The 17,166-nt window shown below is 28.5% G+C and overlaps 1 protein-coding gene across 10 annotated transcripts in view; it reads left to right on the forward strand.

Moving 5' to 3' along the window:
- Window positions 1-7,685: 7,685 nt before the first annotated feature.
- LOC142324914 (uncharacterized) overlaps window positions 7,686-17,166 on the forward strand; it is a 188,173-nt gene continuing 178,692 nt past the window's right edge. For 7 of the 10 annotated variants that reach the window (XR_012756437.1, XM_075366045.1, XM_075366049.1 and 4 more), the window contains exon 1: window positions 7,686-7,884. Coding sequence is in view for 9 of the 10 variants with exons in the window: in XM_075366045.1 (XP_075222160.1) it covers window positions 7,833-7,884 (52 nt within the window). In the remaining variant the exon portion in view is untranslated. Of the gene's footprint in view, window positions 7,885-16,069; window positions 16,249-17,166 lie in introns of those variants that run through there. The other 3 variants (XM_075366041.1, XM_075366042.1, XM_075366044.1) reach the window with 2 other exon arrangements.

The raw sequence follows: 17,166 nt of genomic DNA on the forward strand, positions 1-17,166 counted from the left end.
TGACTAAATCTGTAACTGGACTGTTGTTCTCATTACACACATTTGATAATGTGACATTTGTGCTACTATCATTGCTAGTTAATACAGTGCTAGATGTATTTGTACTTGAGGTGTAAACTGTCTGTTGGGGACAAGTACCACTTGATGATGTGACAATTCTTGATGAATCAGTAGCAGTAGTATATAGTGGCTGAAATTTATTTGAAGTTGAAAAACTGACTGAACTAGATATATTTTTTACATTCACAGAGCGAGATAAATAGCTGTCAGTTAAACAGATTGAGTTATGTGTATCTCTATTTGTGGAACTCATTGGTTGTAAGTAATTACCACATGAATGAGCAGAATTAGATCTAACTGATGTTTCGGTACATAGTGGTTGGTGCGTATTGCTTGCAGATGACGTGATAGAGCTCAACGTAATTGTTTCGTTGGTAGAGACAGACTGATCATTGACATCACTATCAACATCATCTGAAGAAGCTTCATTACTACACAATTCTGGAATCGAAGAATTTTGTAAACTGTGAATATTCATTCGATTCCGATTAAAATTTATACAGTGATTATCACTGTAACCAGAACCACCATTAACAGAGATTGAAGATAAAGGCAGAGTAGCATTTAAATTATTTTGAGGATTAGTATTTAAGTAATGACCGTACAAGTTAATTTTTTTGTTAATCCTGTTGTCGGTAGAATTTTCTGATGTAGTAATTCTGCTGTTATTCACAGGTTCTGAATTAAAACATTTAGAGCTTGAAATATTTTGTGAAAAATTACTGACTGAATTTTTATTTCTTTTTAACAGTTCTTTTTGTTGAGTGGTATAGTCTGATTGTACACTGCTAGAATCAGAAGGCGCTGATGGCAATGGATTAACCCTTTCTGGAGAGAGATAATCTCTAGTGTCAGGAAGATTGGAGTGTGATGATGAATGAGGATTAGAAGACATGTAATCTAACATAGCTAATAATTTTTCTCCGTCTGATATACGATGCAATCTTCTACGAAACTGAACTAAAAATGGATCAGCATTATTACAAAAATTAAGGTTATCACTGTGTGCAGCTGGCCGATGTTCTCGTTCTACAAAGTGACTCAGTCTTTCAATATTATTAGATGAAGAATATGGTGGTGGGAGGACTGAGGTATAACTTCTTAAATCTAAGGCAGTAGACTGATCTTCTTTCTGTTTTATGTGATGCTGCCTGCTGCTATAAACTTCAGAATATGGAGGTGGAGGAGTAGAAGAATGATTGCGGCTGTACTCTACAACTGGTAACTGCTGTTGTCTTTCTGATAGTGGTGATGAACAATGATGAGTAGAATCGAAAACTGGTAACAGGTGTTGTTTATCAAATGAAGAATAAGGCAAACTATGCAATTCTTCCTGTCTATCTGTTATCAGATGAGAAGATTGATGGTGTTGATATTGATTACCAAACATACATCCCTCTTTTTGTACTTCTTGTGGATGAATAGAAGGATTATGAGTATAGTAAGGTCTAGAAAATCTTTTCCGTTTTTTCTGTAATGGGTAAGAAGAAGGATACTTGTGGTTCTCATCTATAATGGACATATCCTGTATTTCTGATGGTCTGTGAATAGTTTGATAATGATATCTGTAGTCGGTAACAGGTAATTCCTTCTGTGTATCTGTTTTAAGATGAGAAGATGGATATTGGTGGCTGCAGCCACCAACTAAAGGAAAATTTTGATGATTTGGATAGTGTTGGACAGTATTGGAAGCAGATAACTCTTTTCGTGATTCTGGTTGTGGACAGGAAAAAGGGTGTTGATGATTGTAGTCAGCAATGGGCAACTGTCTGCTTGTTGATAGTTCAGAAGAATGATGTGTATTATTAGTTGCCACCGATGCAGCTAGCTCTTTTTGCACTTCCGGTAGTGGATGTACAGAAGCGTAAAGACTACTGTAATCAGACAATGAATTCTCTTTATATCTATCTGGTGCCAGGTGAGATGGATGTTGATGGCTATGACCAGGAAAAGGTAATTCTTTCTGCGTATCTGATGAATGATAAACTTCAGATGGCTGACCATGGCTATGAATATCTTGGCCAAACTCAGAAACATGTCGTCTTTGAATAAGTCTTTCTGGTAATGAATAAATAGAAGGCAAACAATATCTAAAACCTGGCAATGGTAACTGTCGTTGTTTATCTGTTTCAGAGCAAGGAGAAAAATAACGACCATAATCAGGAATCTGCAACTGTGGTTGATTCTCAGACATATGAGATTGTGCTCTAATAGGAAGCAGATTAGGTGATTGCAGATGAGAGTAAGAAGAAATATTTCGAACATTCTGGTTTTGATCATTAATTTCTGTATTTGTAGTCGATGTACTCAAATTAAACTCAACTGATGATAAACCGCTGTTTCCATCATTTTGAGAATTAATTAAATTCATTCGTTCATTTGCACAACGTAATTTTCCAGATACAGGAGGATACTGAAATGAAGTTGATAACCGAGTTACAGGATTCTCACTTCTCAGCTGTATACTTGAAGATGACTCAGAATATGTAGGAGGATCTCTGTTCACAGCATTTAATAGATGCTGTTTCAGCCTTTGAACTGGTGGTCTGTGATGCTGTTTTTTGGGAGGTTGCTTGCGAGTCTGTAACAGAAAACCCACATCTCTTGAAAAAGATGTATGTTAAGGTAAAATAATGTAATACACAAATGTGTAGTATTACATAGACATAAAGAATAAAATATGTTTATAAATGCTAATTATAAGTATACGTTTTATTTTAAGTAGAAAGTAGAAAGTTACTCTATACTATCCTTGATAACTGGCATTTAATTTTGGAAAATAAAATTTTCCTCATGGATATTGATGATAGTAAAAAATATATTACAATAGATAATTTAAAAACCCTTACCAACCAACTTATAATACATTCCAACAAACTTGATACAAAATTGTTAGTTATGTTCAATCAAAAGACATTCAAAAGATAATAAACTGGATAGTTATAGTAAAAAAACTTCGTAACTTGTTTAAAGAAGCTGTCCTTTTAATGTCCTAAATGGTAGAATGCATGGAGCTTCACAGAAGAACCAAAAGGACTGCAAAAGAATCATCCATTACTGATTAAGGGGTAGTGAACGCAAGAGCATTTAATTTTATAAATAATGTTCAAGTATTGTTACAAACATTTTTAGTATATATTATTCCTGTTGAAATCTGCATCAACATAGGTTTAAAAGTGGAGGTGAGGACATGTTATCACTTTTATCAAAGCAAGTGTGAAAGGATATAGTTTAAAGAAAGAAAAAAATTGATAATTTAACAAATATACTGCTTGATACAAATAGCACTGAAAACTTAATAATGCAAATTATTAATTTAATAAAAATGTTTACTAGATATGTTGCAAATGTTCCACTGAATAAAATATTGATATGTTTAAAGAATGCAGGGAATAGAACAATATTGAAAAGCTTCAGAAAGTTTATCATCTTAATTAATAAGAAATGGTTAAATATCTGTGATGCCAAAAATCATAGACAAATTTCATTGTTAGATCTGGTATTAGAGTTTCACAGGATTTTGCAGAAAGGTCGAAGGTATGGTGGGCTGGGTCCAACAACATCAGCATGAAGCTCAAGCTGGTTTTAGACCTGGTTATTCAACAATGAATAACATATTCAGTTTCATTAATATAATTAAGTTAAAAATTCAATTAAAATGAGACTGTATTATCATTGAAATTCGGCCTTGAAAGGGGACGAAGGAAGGAAAAAAGTTTTGAACAATGATTGTAAATTTTTCAAATTCCAACTATAGCAAATCAGATATTTAGTAATTTGGCCTTGCAAATACTCTTCAGATAAATATTTAAAAACCATTTCGGGTTTTATTTTAATTCTGATTTTTTTTAAGGGGTGTGAAGGTATATGATCTTGTGGCTCAACCAACACAGCCACTACCACCATTACTGTATGTATAACTGGCTGCACCTGCCTCCAGTTACTTGAGTAAAAAACATAAAATAAAAAGATTGACCGCTATGGGGAAATGCAAGTTTCCCATATTACGCGGATGAGGCTGCAAAAAATTATTTAAAACAGATGATCTTATAAGAATAGCAAGTCCTTATAAAATGTACTGCATGGACTAGGAAAGGAGTTTAAGGATTTTTCTTAAGTTAAAGTAAGAGTATAGCAGGAAATTCTCCTTACTCCAGTTTTTTGTGTTTTATCTGTATGGTTTAAAAGAGATGTAAAAGGGTATATAAAAGCTAACAGAAAGTTGATAAAATATTAGTGTATGCTAACGATACAGTATATTACTCGCATAAATTCAGAAACAATTCAGTCCAGTCTTGAAAAGTACTGTGAAATATGGGGCCTAATAAATCTTAACAAATCAAAAATAATTTTGCAGAAAAAATGAACATAGATTTAAGGAATGTTAAAAGATGGTTTTACAAAAGAGAGAAAGTAGAAATTCTTAGAAGCTGTTGTCAGTACTTGGGCTTAACAATGACTCCCTTCTTATGCTTCAAGGTATATTTAAAAAACAAGGCAATTCATGTAAAGTGTGCAAAAACATTAATTTGATAAAAATTTCTTACCAATACAGTACCTTTAAAAGAAAAAAGAAAAATATTTATTGTTGCAATTAAGCAGTGGTAACTGCTTAAGGCTTAATATTATGCAGAACAGATATGAGGTGGGATTGTACATGATAATGTAAAAAAGATATTGAATTTCTTTGTCACAATATTAATTAAGCTTCCCAGTATTCAGACCATAAATATTTACACTTTAAGTTTTAATGTAAAAGTATCTGGAAAAGTACTGAACAGTATTGAAGGTAAAAGAATATTCACTGGATGGATTGTACCCCCATCCATCTTTAAATATGATAAAAAAAATTGCACGGCGCTTCTCAAGCAGACATGAAACTGATATTCATGTAGATAAAATTTTCACTAAAAACACAATAATATCTCTGTTGTCGATAAAATTTCATTTTATTAAATTTTTAATAGTTTATTAACTATGATACTCCGTTACCAGATACTTTGTATCAGGGCTAACTACTAGTACTTTATTATTATCATCAGTCACTCATTTTATAGAATGTCCACTCATTTTATAGAACAGCATGACTGATAAAAAGATTAAAGAAATGCATTTTTTACTTTCTCGGTGAATGGTACCATGTCAAAAATGGGATATCGGGATTTTTCAAATCTATATGTTTTACAGTCCAACTAGTTCAGCTAGACCAAAAAAACATATATATGTATGTACCTCTGCATATGTATGTATGTGTGTTCCACTGCTTTTGGCCTTAAGGACTGATCAAACCCACTTTCTTCAAATTTGGCTCACATATCTCAACGGGTATTTAAGGGCATTGATCATATCAATTGTTTTTCCAAAAAATTTTGGAAATCGCTACTGTGCCCAGTCATGTTATATACATACATATGCATGTAAAAGATTTTTTGTTCCCCTCTATTGGATGCAAATGTTAACCGATTTTGTAAAAACTTGGTGAAGTGATGTAAATCTACTGGAAATAAAATCTTACTGATTTTCAAGCAAATCAGTTCACAGAAACCGGTGTCAGAGGCAGTGGGTTTTTGGATACATTTTCAAGGTTAACTAAAACTGGAAACCCGCTCTTCTGATGTACTTACTGTGACAGAGTTTTTTTTTTAAATTATAGAACCCAGCCCCTAAAATGCAAATAGTTTTTTGAAAATTTTTTTCTTATTTTAGTCTTTATTGAAGGGGATAATAGATTTAGACTTGTTAATCTACACATAAATATTTTTGAAAGATTTTTCTTAAAATTTATTCCCCATGCCTAAAAAATATAATATTCGGTTTGGTTTTTGTGTTTTTTTGCCTCGTAACAATTATTTTTTATAACTAAAAAATTTTTTTTGTATTTCTCTTCATCACTTAAATGGCTATTAAAATTCAAGTAGTTTTGGTACCTATGTTATAATCCAGACTCAAAATGAAAAGCAAAATTTTTCATTACTTTCATAAAAGTTATACTTTATTTTTCTAATATTTATAAACAAACAAATCTCTTTTAATTTTTTTTAGGGATCACTTTTTTATAAAAACATTCTTTTAAATAAATAATGAAAATTATGGCCGAATTCTTTAGTTATTATAGCTAAAATTAAATTTTCCTAAATTTTTCCCACAGATCAAAAATATTTTTATTCAAAATATTGACGCTTAACTCTTATTTTGTAATCATAATAAATAAAAAAAGCACCCTTGATATATTTGGGCTCCCAAATTTCAAAAAATGTAGAAAGGTTTTATTTCAGTTTTTTCGATTTAACCTTTATAAAACTACTCTTGGCGAATATTAATATAATTAAAAGAGATTTTTTAATACAGCAAAATTATACAATAACATATAATAACTTTTTAAGGCTATTCATTTTATAATTTTGTAGAATTTTTTATAATTTTTTTTCAACTTTGTTATATTTTTTTTGTTTTACTATTTTTTTTTTTTTTTTTTTTTTTTTTTTACAAATCTGTAGAATCTTTTACTTTACAATTTTTTACGATTGGTCAGCTTTTTTCTTAACCTACACATTACACGAGCTAATAAATTAAAGTCATCAGGTGAAATTTAAATGTAGAAAAGGAATATAATTTAATTTTGAGTTAATAAAACCAAAACAAATTCGTAATATAGCAGTTATAATTTTCTTTTTTAAATAGCAAAATATTCAAACATATGCGCTTCTTATGTACACGTTCCAAATTGGTTTATCATTTACATCAAGATATTTAACAGATTCCAATCTGTTAATCATTTCCCATGTAAAATTAACAAGAATATAATTTATTTTACAATGATGTACAGGAGTATGAAAAGATAAATATAAAAGAAAATTTAAATATTTTGTTTTAGTTTCATTTATTGCGAGATAAATTGTAATCGTTTGCATATTAGTAAATAAACTGTAAAACATTACAAGCAACATAAATCAAAGAATTTAGATATTTGAAACGCTTCTCAACTATAAGAGATCCTGGTAAAGATAAAATAAAGGAGTAAAATCTGGTGTACATATTTGTATCGGAAAAAACATATTGTTATTCATTTATTCATGATGTACAAGTATATAATCCACTATTGTAGTTATTTTTCTGAGTTACTGAGAGAAGAGAAATGAATTTTGTAACATACGAAAAAGATTAGCCGGAGCGAGATTCGAACGTGATGCATAGTGGGAAACAGCCTCAGGAATTGATCAACCTTAATCAGAAATCATGGACCAACCTCGGAAATGATAATTCTGCTGAAAAATACCTTCCATTTAATAAAAGAAAGAAGAAAACATTCTGGGTAAATCAGCCGTAGAAAAAAATATTAAAAATAACATTTAACAAAACATTAAAATAAATAATTAATTAGCGTATATATTCATTAGATTGGTTAGATGATAAAATATCGTGTCTCAAATTTCGATCGTCTCTTTTTTACATAAAAAAAAGATTGTAAATTAACTGAAAAAATGTAGTAAATTGTAATAAGCTTGCGCCCACAGAAAGAAAAGGATGATTGAAAGAATAAGAAAGAGATATAGCAGAGAGCTTGGTAACTCGCCAAAAATAGCATATATACGTCCATCTCGCGGTCAGAATTAGAATACATATTAGTACGCGTTGCAGTATCATACCAATGACTGAACACAAGATAAGCCACGACGATTTGACCTTGGAATTTACTGATCAAAATTTTCAGGAAATGGATGACTACGTATCTAAAAACATCGCACAAGAAATAGTCAACAATATGGAAAGAAATGGTCTTGGAAGTGCTGACTGTTCGTCAATTTCAAATTTTCTTGGATACTGGTGAGCAAATATAATGAAGATTACCAAAGCATGTACATTTTATTTTCAACAACAATTAAAATCAGTCAAAACAAAACAGCAGTCTGCTTTTATTATTATTTTTTTCATTTTTTTTTATTTTAACTAAAAACAGAAAATATTTGATGAAATAAAAACAAAATTAAAATAATTATGTCAAACGTAAATAATACCCACCAACAACATTTAATACATATCCTTCCATACACGAATAAAACCAATCAAACCTGACCATTTTTTTCACTTTTATACTTAATAATTATTAATTAAGATAATTAACTATTTACTTAAATTAAATATAACGATTAATTAATTTATTTATTTACTATTAAAAAATTTGATAAGATTATTTTAAGTCTCGGATCAATCATTAAAGATACTTCTTGAATCTTAATTCATTTGTTGAAATGGAAACATAAAAAACAAACGCAAGTAGGCATGAAAATACACAGTATATATTGTTTTACCAGAATCTTTGTTAACCAAAAAAATTTAAGTCAGTAAATAGCTTTAATAATGTAAATATGTAAAAAAAAATTCGTTAAAAATGAGTCTATTTAAAAAAAAAGAATAGGTGTCCAAAAGTACATAAACTTGCAGGTTTTTAATAGAATATAATTTATTTCTTGACAAAAATTACGTTTCATATATAAAATTCTTTTTCCCCCGACTAAAACCCACAGAAAGTTACTAATTTAGTTATACTATATTTCGACTTACTTTATTTAGTTTTCCAAATACAAACTAGTTTGATTTCTTAAAATCATAAAAGTTTCAGTTTATAAACTACGTTGCAAAATCTTAAGAGTTTTTCTGTTTATTTATATTGTAATTAAATTATTTAATTCAGATCGGTATAAAATTAAAAATGTATAAGGAATGGGTAGATGTATTACTTTCTGTACATAGTTTACAGTCGAGATGAAACGATGGTAAAATCACTTGATAGAACGCCGACATAAAATATTAATACATAAAGATAACTTTTTTTTTTAAATTAGTAAATATTAATAGATAACAACTACATATTATTTTTACACGTTAAATAAAAAAAAAACCATAACAAAATTGTTTAAGTTATATTGGTCGTAAATTTAAAGAAAATGTTTAAATCTGATAGTAATTTATAGTAAATGATAAAGGAACCACGTAACAAGTGCCTTTTTTAGCCAGTAATAAAAGTAGTTGATCTGTTTTACAGAATAAATATTTTTTATTACTGGTTTGTAGAGATTCTTTTAGAAACAAATGTCTTCTGTTTTTTAACCTACATTCGTAAAAATATAAACGCATAGAAAAGTTAAAATCTTTAATCGATTAATCATATTTCAATCTTTTATTCGATCATATCAAGCAAAAATTCATTTAACGTTTATTGAAAAATTAAATAACTATTTTAAAAAAGAAATAACTAAAATAATTTATTTTACTGGGCTATATTAAATATTTTGAATTTAATTAATTACTATTTTGGGTGTAATATAGACAACCTACTAATTATTTTATTTAATTAACTAAACGTTTGCCAACTCATTAGATAAAAGCTGAACATAAGAAATACTAAATCGTAATAACATGTATGATATTAAAACTGACAATCGATCAATTGTTTTGTTAAATTTTCGTAATTATCTCTAGTAAATTAGTTTTGTTATAACTATTCTGCTTGCATACTGTTGCACGAAACGTTATTAGATCTACTGTATTTTTAAAATTTCTCTCCGTAATCGCTTTTAGATGATACCACACTTGAATATCAGATTATTTTGATTTTTCGGTTTTGAATGGCGTCTTCTAATCGCCGTTACCTTTTTCTTTTAAAATCGTTATATATCAATTGCAACTTACAAAATTGAGATAATCATCTGATACTTATATAAAGATAATTTTTTTCATCGTTTGTTATAAGTAAAAATTGGAAGAAAATAAACAATTGTAAAAATATATTATCAATCGTTAAAATTAAACAAGTTCATGGAAAAAAACCTACAGAAATCCTTTATTACAGTTCCAGCCTTCTTATTTACGGAATAATTAATGAGTTTTACATTTGAGCCTATTAGTTTAGGATTCACCGGCTATACGTTAAATAGTCCTTTACATTTTTATCAACACGGCATCTACGAAAAGATTTTACAACATTAATTCAGAACACAAAGCCGTAAACTGGATTACTCTTCCCAGTTTCATTTCATATTATTTTTATTTATTTTTTTAATGACGCCGGTATCTATAGGGCCACCATAAACAGTTTCACTTATTGTTACCTCTTTTCCCCAATACTTTTTTAGTTTGCGTAAGCGTTCACACAAAATTTGATTGGATCCATTCTGATCTTATTTTTCTCTTCTAGAATTCTTTACATGCTTTAGTTTTTGTCTGAACGTGTCTTCCAGTGATTTCATGTGTTTCTTAGATCTTTTGCTTCTTTTATATATTCTTTAACCGGTTTGAATCGTTTGTTAATTTTGTCTTTCTGCTGTTTCCTTGGTTAGTCTGTTTTCAACCATTCTAATCAAGTATCCGTACAAGGCAAGTCCGAGTTGCCTAATCGGGTTTGATAGTCGACCTTCCAGTAAAATGCATCGTTTTTTCGTAGTTTCCAAACCATCATCTGCTTTTGTGGGTCTTAGTATTTTCCTTTTTGTGTTTTCAAGTATATTTATTTTTCTACGGTCTAAGATTGTACATTCGACTGCGGGTCTAACCACTGTCGTATAATGGTAGTTTCCCCATTATTGAGATTTGTATTATTTTTAATTTATAAAACATAATAATATTCTAATAACCATTATGAAATAAGAGCAAAAAGTAATTTAAAAATATATCTTTTATTGGTATAATTTTTTTTTTTTTTAATTTGTTTACTAATGTCTATTAGTCTAGACACATTTATGATGTCCGATTAGTTGTTTACCGTTATTCTTGTCAAACTGACTCCCATTAAGTATCATCTATCATACCAACGAAACTGCCCTGAGGCAGATTCCTGGCATCATGTCCATCACAATTTTCTTTTATTTTCATTAAACATTTAACTTCCTGAATAACTCCACTTCCGCTATAAATTTATTGGATTTTTTCGTTTCCATTTACCGATCAATCTAGCAATAACTTTAATCATTTTTTTTTATCATTTAATCATTCTTTTATCGAACTCAAAAGTTCAATTAAAAAAATACAACCCTTCTTTTTAACTTTTTAATGCTCTATTTAAGGAAAGTGAAGGTAACATACACTCCATCTTTTAATTTTAATTACTTTAAATGATACAGACTGGAATGATTATTTTAAAATTATTTATGAAATTTATAAACAGCACACTGTAACTAATTCCATTTAAAGGAAACTATAGATAAAGAAACTAAAACCGGCAAAAAACTATTATCGAGGCAGAATACTTAATACAAATCATATAAGTACAGTTTCATTACAGTTACGCGTTTGGTGTAATTGAATGGTGTTTTAAACCTACTTTATATAACCACTCTCTCTTTTTTCCGTTTAGCCTCTGGAACCACTAAGATATTACTTCAAAGAATGAATAAGGATGATACGTATGAATGTAAATGAAGTGTAGAGTCTTGTACAGTCTCAGGTCACCATTCCTGAGATGTGTGGTGAAATGAAACCCAACAGCCGCGTATTTTACCCTGGATAAGTATTTAATTTCTAATAGAAATTTTATAACTACATCGTGTTTTTCCTATGTAATAACCGAATTATTGATAATATAATAAGCGCAGTATTAAATTAAGCAATGATAAAACTACTTTTATTAAAAAGAGAAGTCTTTTTACAATAAAGCAATGTGTTGATTATAACCTCGTAACAGCTTTCTTGATGGATATACTTCCTTTAAATAGTTTATGGTTGTAGAAACTGTACAATAATGGCGATAAAAAATTTATTTAAAATCCATAATTAACCTAAAGTTTCCAAAAATAAATAGAAAATATGTTTTTAGATAATCTCGGATAAATGTAAAATTAAAAATAGTGTAAAAAATAAATGTCATTCATCAGATTTATTGACAAACTTAAATAATGAAAGAATTCTCAACACAATGAATAAAAATTAAAAAAAAAAACATTCGAATAACCATAGTTAATCTTAATAAGAGAAGCCACTAATTTATATAATGACATCAAAAATGAAAACGCCTACAAGATAACTGACATAATATCAAAGATACAAGAAATTAGAATCCACTGCACACGTCACCTCAAACTACGGCAGACGTATTCCGTGCCAGAAAGATTCTTGACACTTCCGCAGAGGTGGAGAGTCGTCCTCTGATTTACTGAAGGCAGTATTATCCGTGGTGTTTTTGAAGAATGTACTACTACAAGTCATACGCTACATTTACTGTAAGCATATAAATTATGGAAAAAAGTCATTAGCTCTTTTTATATTACATTTACATCGTTTTTGAAATTAATTACTTTAACGTACGACAAAAGATAATAAAATTTAATATATATACTTATAAATTATTTATTAGTAAATTCCGAAAAATAGCTTTTAATTAAAAATTCAGTTTAATTCACATGTAAAATCTACCCTCAGTTGAAAAAAAAATGCCTGAAGTTAATAATTAAACGGTGGTTTTACTTTTAATAAATACCTTTTTTTCAGAGAATTATCTAAAAAAAAGACCTTTGGGTGTTACTTTTTGAAAGAATAATAAAACTAAGGTATGAGATTAAATAAAAATGAAATGAGTAAAACACAAAAATGGATTTTTTTAAACTTTTATAATTTATTCACTTCTCAGTATTTTCTTCTTCGTTAACAAAAATTAGGATAAATCTTAAGACAGCATAAATTACTAAATTGTAAAAATCTTATTGCAACTCTAATTATTATTATTATTATTTTTTTTTACAATAAAAATCTAATTCTACCTCTAGTACGACATTATATAGCTTAATTTTTTTTAATCGTACTTATTCTTTACTCATTGATAATTATCTTTTCACTTGTTTATAATTTAATAGTGACCTTTAAATAGTAATAATTACAATAATAAATTACATATAACAATCAACAGAGAGAGATCGGCCAAGCTAAAGAAAGTCCTATTTCGGTTCGACTTTTGACATTTCGTTTGTTTGTGATGCATTTACGAGCCGTTATCCGAATTGTTTAATGAAGTTTTGTGATGAAATTCCTTGCTATTAGGTGGAACGACGTATGTATAAACTTTGTTTTTTTAATAAAGATTTATTTGTTTAAATGATAGTTGTATTTCTTGTGCAGGTGGTAGAGATAGGGAAGTTTCGATTACAGAATCACTGAGCACGTGGTTCCTTCCCACTCATAACTGCGACCTCTATTCCTGATATCACCTATCATTTCTCTTCAATCTTTCAGCGGCTACACTTTAGATACCTAGTGATTTATGTTTTACTCCATCTATGTCTGTTATAACTTTTAACTTTGAGACCGTTCTCCTACTATTGCATAAGATCATAGTTTTCGTAATGCATAATTTTATATTGATTTTCGATAAAATTATTTTTTTATGTTTTTCAATGGATAAATATTATATAAAGAAGGGGATATTGCGGAAGCTTTCCACTATCATTTTTATCATGTCGTAAAATTTATTATTGATCAACCGACGGCATACAGTACAGAACTTCATTTGAGCGTAACGTTTTGTGATACAAAAACTTAGCATCTCTGGTAATACTACACACTTCATAAATTGATGTTTAAATTTTAAAAAGCCTAACACACACACTAAATTTTGACAACCTATTTCTTTATTTCTTCTTTTTTTTCAAGGGTGAGTAATTGGTTCCGCAAATAAAACATTTCCTAAGCTTTAAAAGTATATCTTTTGTTGTTACAGACTGACAGTTTTGGCAACCGTTGTAATGCATAAAGTACGAACCGCTGGGATACTTCATTAGAGTCACTGCACTAATAGCGGGACAACTTATGCTCCTAAAAATCAGATCAACTTTTAAAACATTCCTTTATCCATTTCGAATGACTTCGGAGAAAGTGAAAATTACAGTACCTAGATATTAAATAATCTTAAATAGATACCCTTCAGTTACTTATACTCGTACAGAAATATACAAACATTTTCATAAAATATAGTAAATTAAATAATTTTTCTACCGTTAAACATAGAAGTATTTAATTTAGCCCCTACCTCGCAAGATTTTTTTCGGTGCCAGGCAACCAAATCCCGAACCTTTCATGGGAGTGTAAATTTTATAAGGAAGGATAGGAATGAGACATATCATTTCAAAGGGAATTGAAGGATTCTGATTTTAAAAAAAACAGGTTAACTTTTGACCAAAATAAAATGGCAGTCATTTAATGTTTTTTTTACAGCTAGTTTCAAAAGCGGTCTACATTAACTGTAAAATAACTGCTCAACAATGAAAAATTAAACAAATAAAATTTAGCAAAATGCTTTAACTTCAAAACTATTTATTTTTCGATAAGAGAATCAGAACTTGGGATTGTGATTTTTATAAATAAAATTCAATCCCCCTTTTTTTAATTTAATTTACAGAACTCATACAGCTAGTTATAGCTAAAAACATTGTTTAATCTCGAAATATTACTACACAAAAAATTAAGTTTTAAAAATACAAGTGTATATTTAACCATTATGCCTCATCTAATAATGTAATTTTTTGGTTAAATTTATACTTAAAACTATTCGAGAAGATAAAAAAAACACCGTGATAAAATAATTATTCAGATCGGTTGTACTGTTCTTAAATTTTAATCGAAAATCGGTAAAAAAAAAAAAAAACAAGCAACATACATGGATTTATGTATTAAAATCTAACTTCTTAGACCATATATAATGGTATGTAGGATATCTAATGAAGAAACGGAAACTGAAAGAATTTCAGGACGTGTTTTGCAAGTAAATTAAAAAAAAAAAAGTAATATAAACATGATCCTGAAACGCTTCGTATTCGAGTTACATCTTGCGAATAATTTCGCTCTGTTTTTACCCTGGTTTCAAGGATAAAATGAAGTCATAATGAAATTCTTTAAACTTTAAACGATAGATTTGATGGTTTTATAAGATTTTTGACCTGAAAATTTGAATAAGACATTTCCCAGAACTGTAAAAACAAAAATGGTGTTGCAAATATGAATTTTTAGGTTAATCGAACAATAAATTCGTTAAAATGACAGAAAAATAAATAAAATCTTGCTACAAAATTTGTAGAGAATTCTAATTCTGAGAAACCTGTGTGAGTGACACATGGACTGAACATCAAGAAAAATTTAAAATATTTGACTTTTAATAAAAACAAAACAGACCGAAATGTGGTAGAAAAAATATTGTATTATAATTTTAAATCAAACTAAGAATTATTTAAATATTGAAAACAAAATCGATTATTAAAAATAAATAATAGTTTAATATTCAATAAGTTATGTTAAAAACACTTTAAGAAACGAAAATTCTTTATTTGGAAATAGTTTTTAAAAAATAAATTGAGAATTTTTTTTTGTTGTAAGTTGGTAGTAGTAAAAGCTGATTAACAATTGAAATTCGTTCGTATATCGCATTTAAATATGTTCATAGATTGGATTATTTTATGAAAATAAATTTTCCTTACTGAGGTGACGAATGGATTATGATCAATTAAGATTATAAAATATTTAAAAAATGACTTATTTTGCAAATTTATTTTAAGCTTATAGTAACAGCACAACATCCGTAAAATTTTGTTCACAAAAACAATATAAAGAGAACAAAGTTCTTTATTCATACTTTATATACTTTTCATTTTATCTTCTGGCCCGGGTCAAATAATTCACATAAGAATCATCCCGAATCGTAAATAGCCGAAATAATTAGAAGCCTTTCAAAGGTTACGGCTAAAGTAAGAAAAAGAAGAGATAATTTTTTTTGTTTAACAGATACAGTACTGGTATACTGCCAAGATAATTTACGAATCCTAGTATGAGAACTACACTATCCCCGCTTGCTAAACTAAGGGTCATAAGCCGTTCGAGGAACACGACTTATTGCCGTAAAATTGAACATCTACGCAATAGGATATGGTAATATTAAAGTATATAAACAGGTGAATTTAATTAAATAAAAATTAAATTAAGAATAACAATAATAATATTCCAATATAAAAATATTAATATACAAACTCGTTTAATGTTGTAACAACTCTTTTTTATTAAATAACATTTGGCGCAGATTTAACATTGACACGCAAGTATTTTCACCGTTATAAAATTAGTCAAGCTATAACATCTTTAATAATAATTATACTTAGTCGTCATACACCAATCGGACTTCTTTAAGAAAACATCTCTCATGATGCAGTATTATGCAACGTAAGTCAATTTGTTTATATTCATTTCTAAATCTATTATGCAGTTTCTTTATAACAAAAACAATTCTTATTAAGTCGTTTAATTTCATTAAAATTTACATCTTTGTATTAAAAAAATCGATTAGAAGGGCATCTTGCAGGGACCTATAAAAGAATATTATATATTTTTGTGTTTCCAAGAAACTTATAATTAGATGTTATATACTTTTTAGATTAAGCGTATTAAGCACGCATTAGAACAGTGACTTTGTGTATGATATTGCGAAATAACTCACTAAAAGCCAATTTTAGCTTGGCTATAAAAATCATAACGAGTTTTTAAGATATTAAAATGATTGTTTAACTGTTCGCTTAACGCCAGAAAATATTAGTATAACAAATTGATATTATCCAGAGAAATAAGCATTCTAATATTTCCATGCCTTTACACTTATATTTTATAATAACACGTTTAGTCGAAATGTTGTATTTTCAATTACTACGCATCTTATAAAATATTCACCTTTCATAATGATACTTTTGTCGACCTAAGTGACGGATTGGTACCACATCTTGTCTTTAATCAGATTCTGGGTTCTATCCCGGTTAGGTTGGGCATTATTCATACCCTAAAAACAAGTAACTGTAAATAGGGTGGTTAGGCTATAACTACTAAAATAACAAGTAAATTAAACTTACTTTATTTCCTTTGTAAAATATAAGTTATATATTCATTTGATAATTATTATTTATTATTACTATTAAATAATACTATTTATTATTAAAACAATTAACAATTTAAGCTATATTGTTTTTGATGTTTTTATACGATTTTAAATTTCACAATTCTGAAAAAAATTATGAAATTTGAAACATTTTTAAGTATATGATAAGTACAAAAATATATTTCTCCAGCAACTGGAGAATATAATACGTATAT

Source organism: Lycorma delicatula, chromosome 5, assembly GCF_047948215.1.
Source record: "Lycorma delicatula isolate Av1 chromosome 5, ASM4794821v1, whole genome shotgun sequence".
Taxonomy (NCBI): Eukaryota; Metazoa; Arthropoda; class Insecta; order Hemiptera; family Fulgoridae; genus Lycorma; species Lycorma delicatula.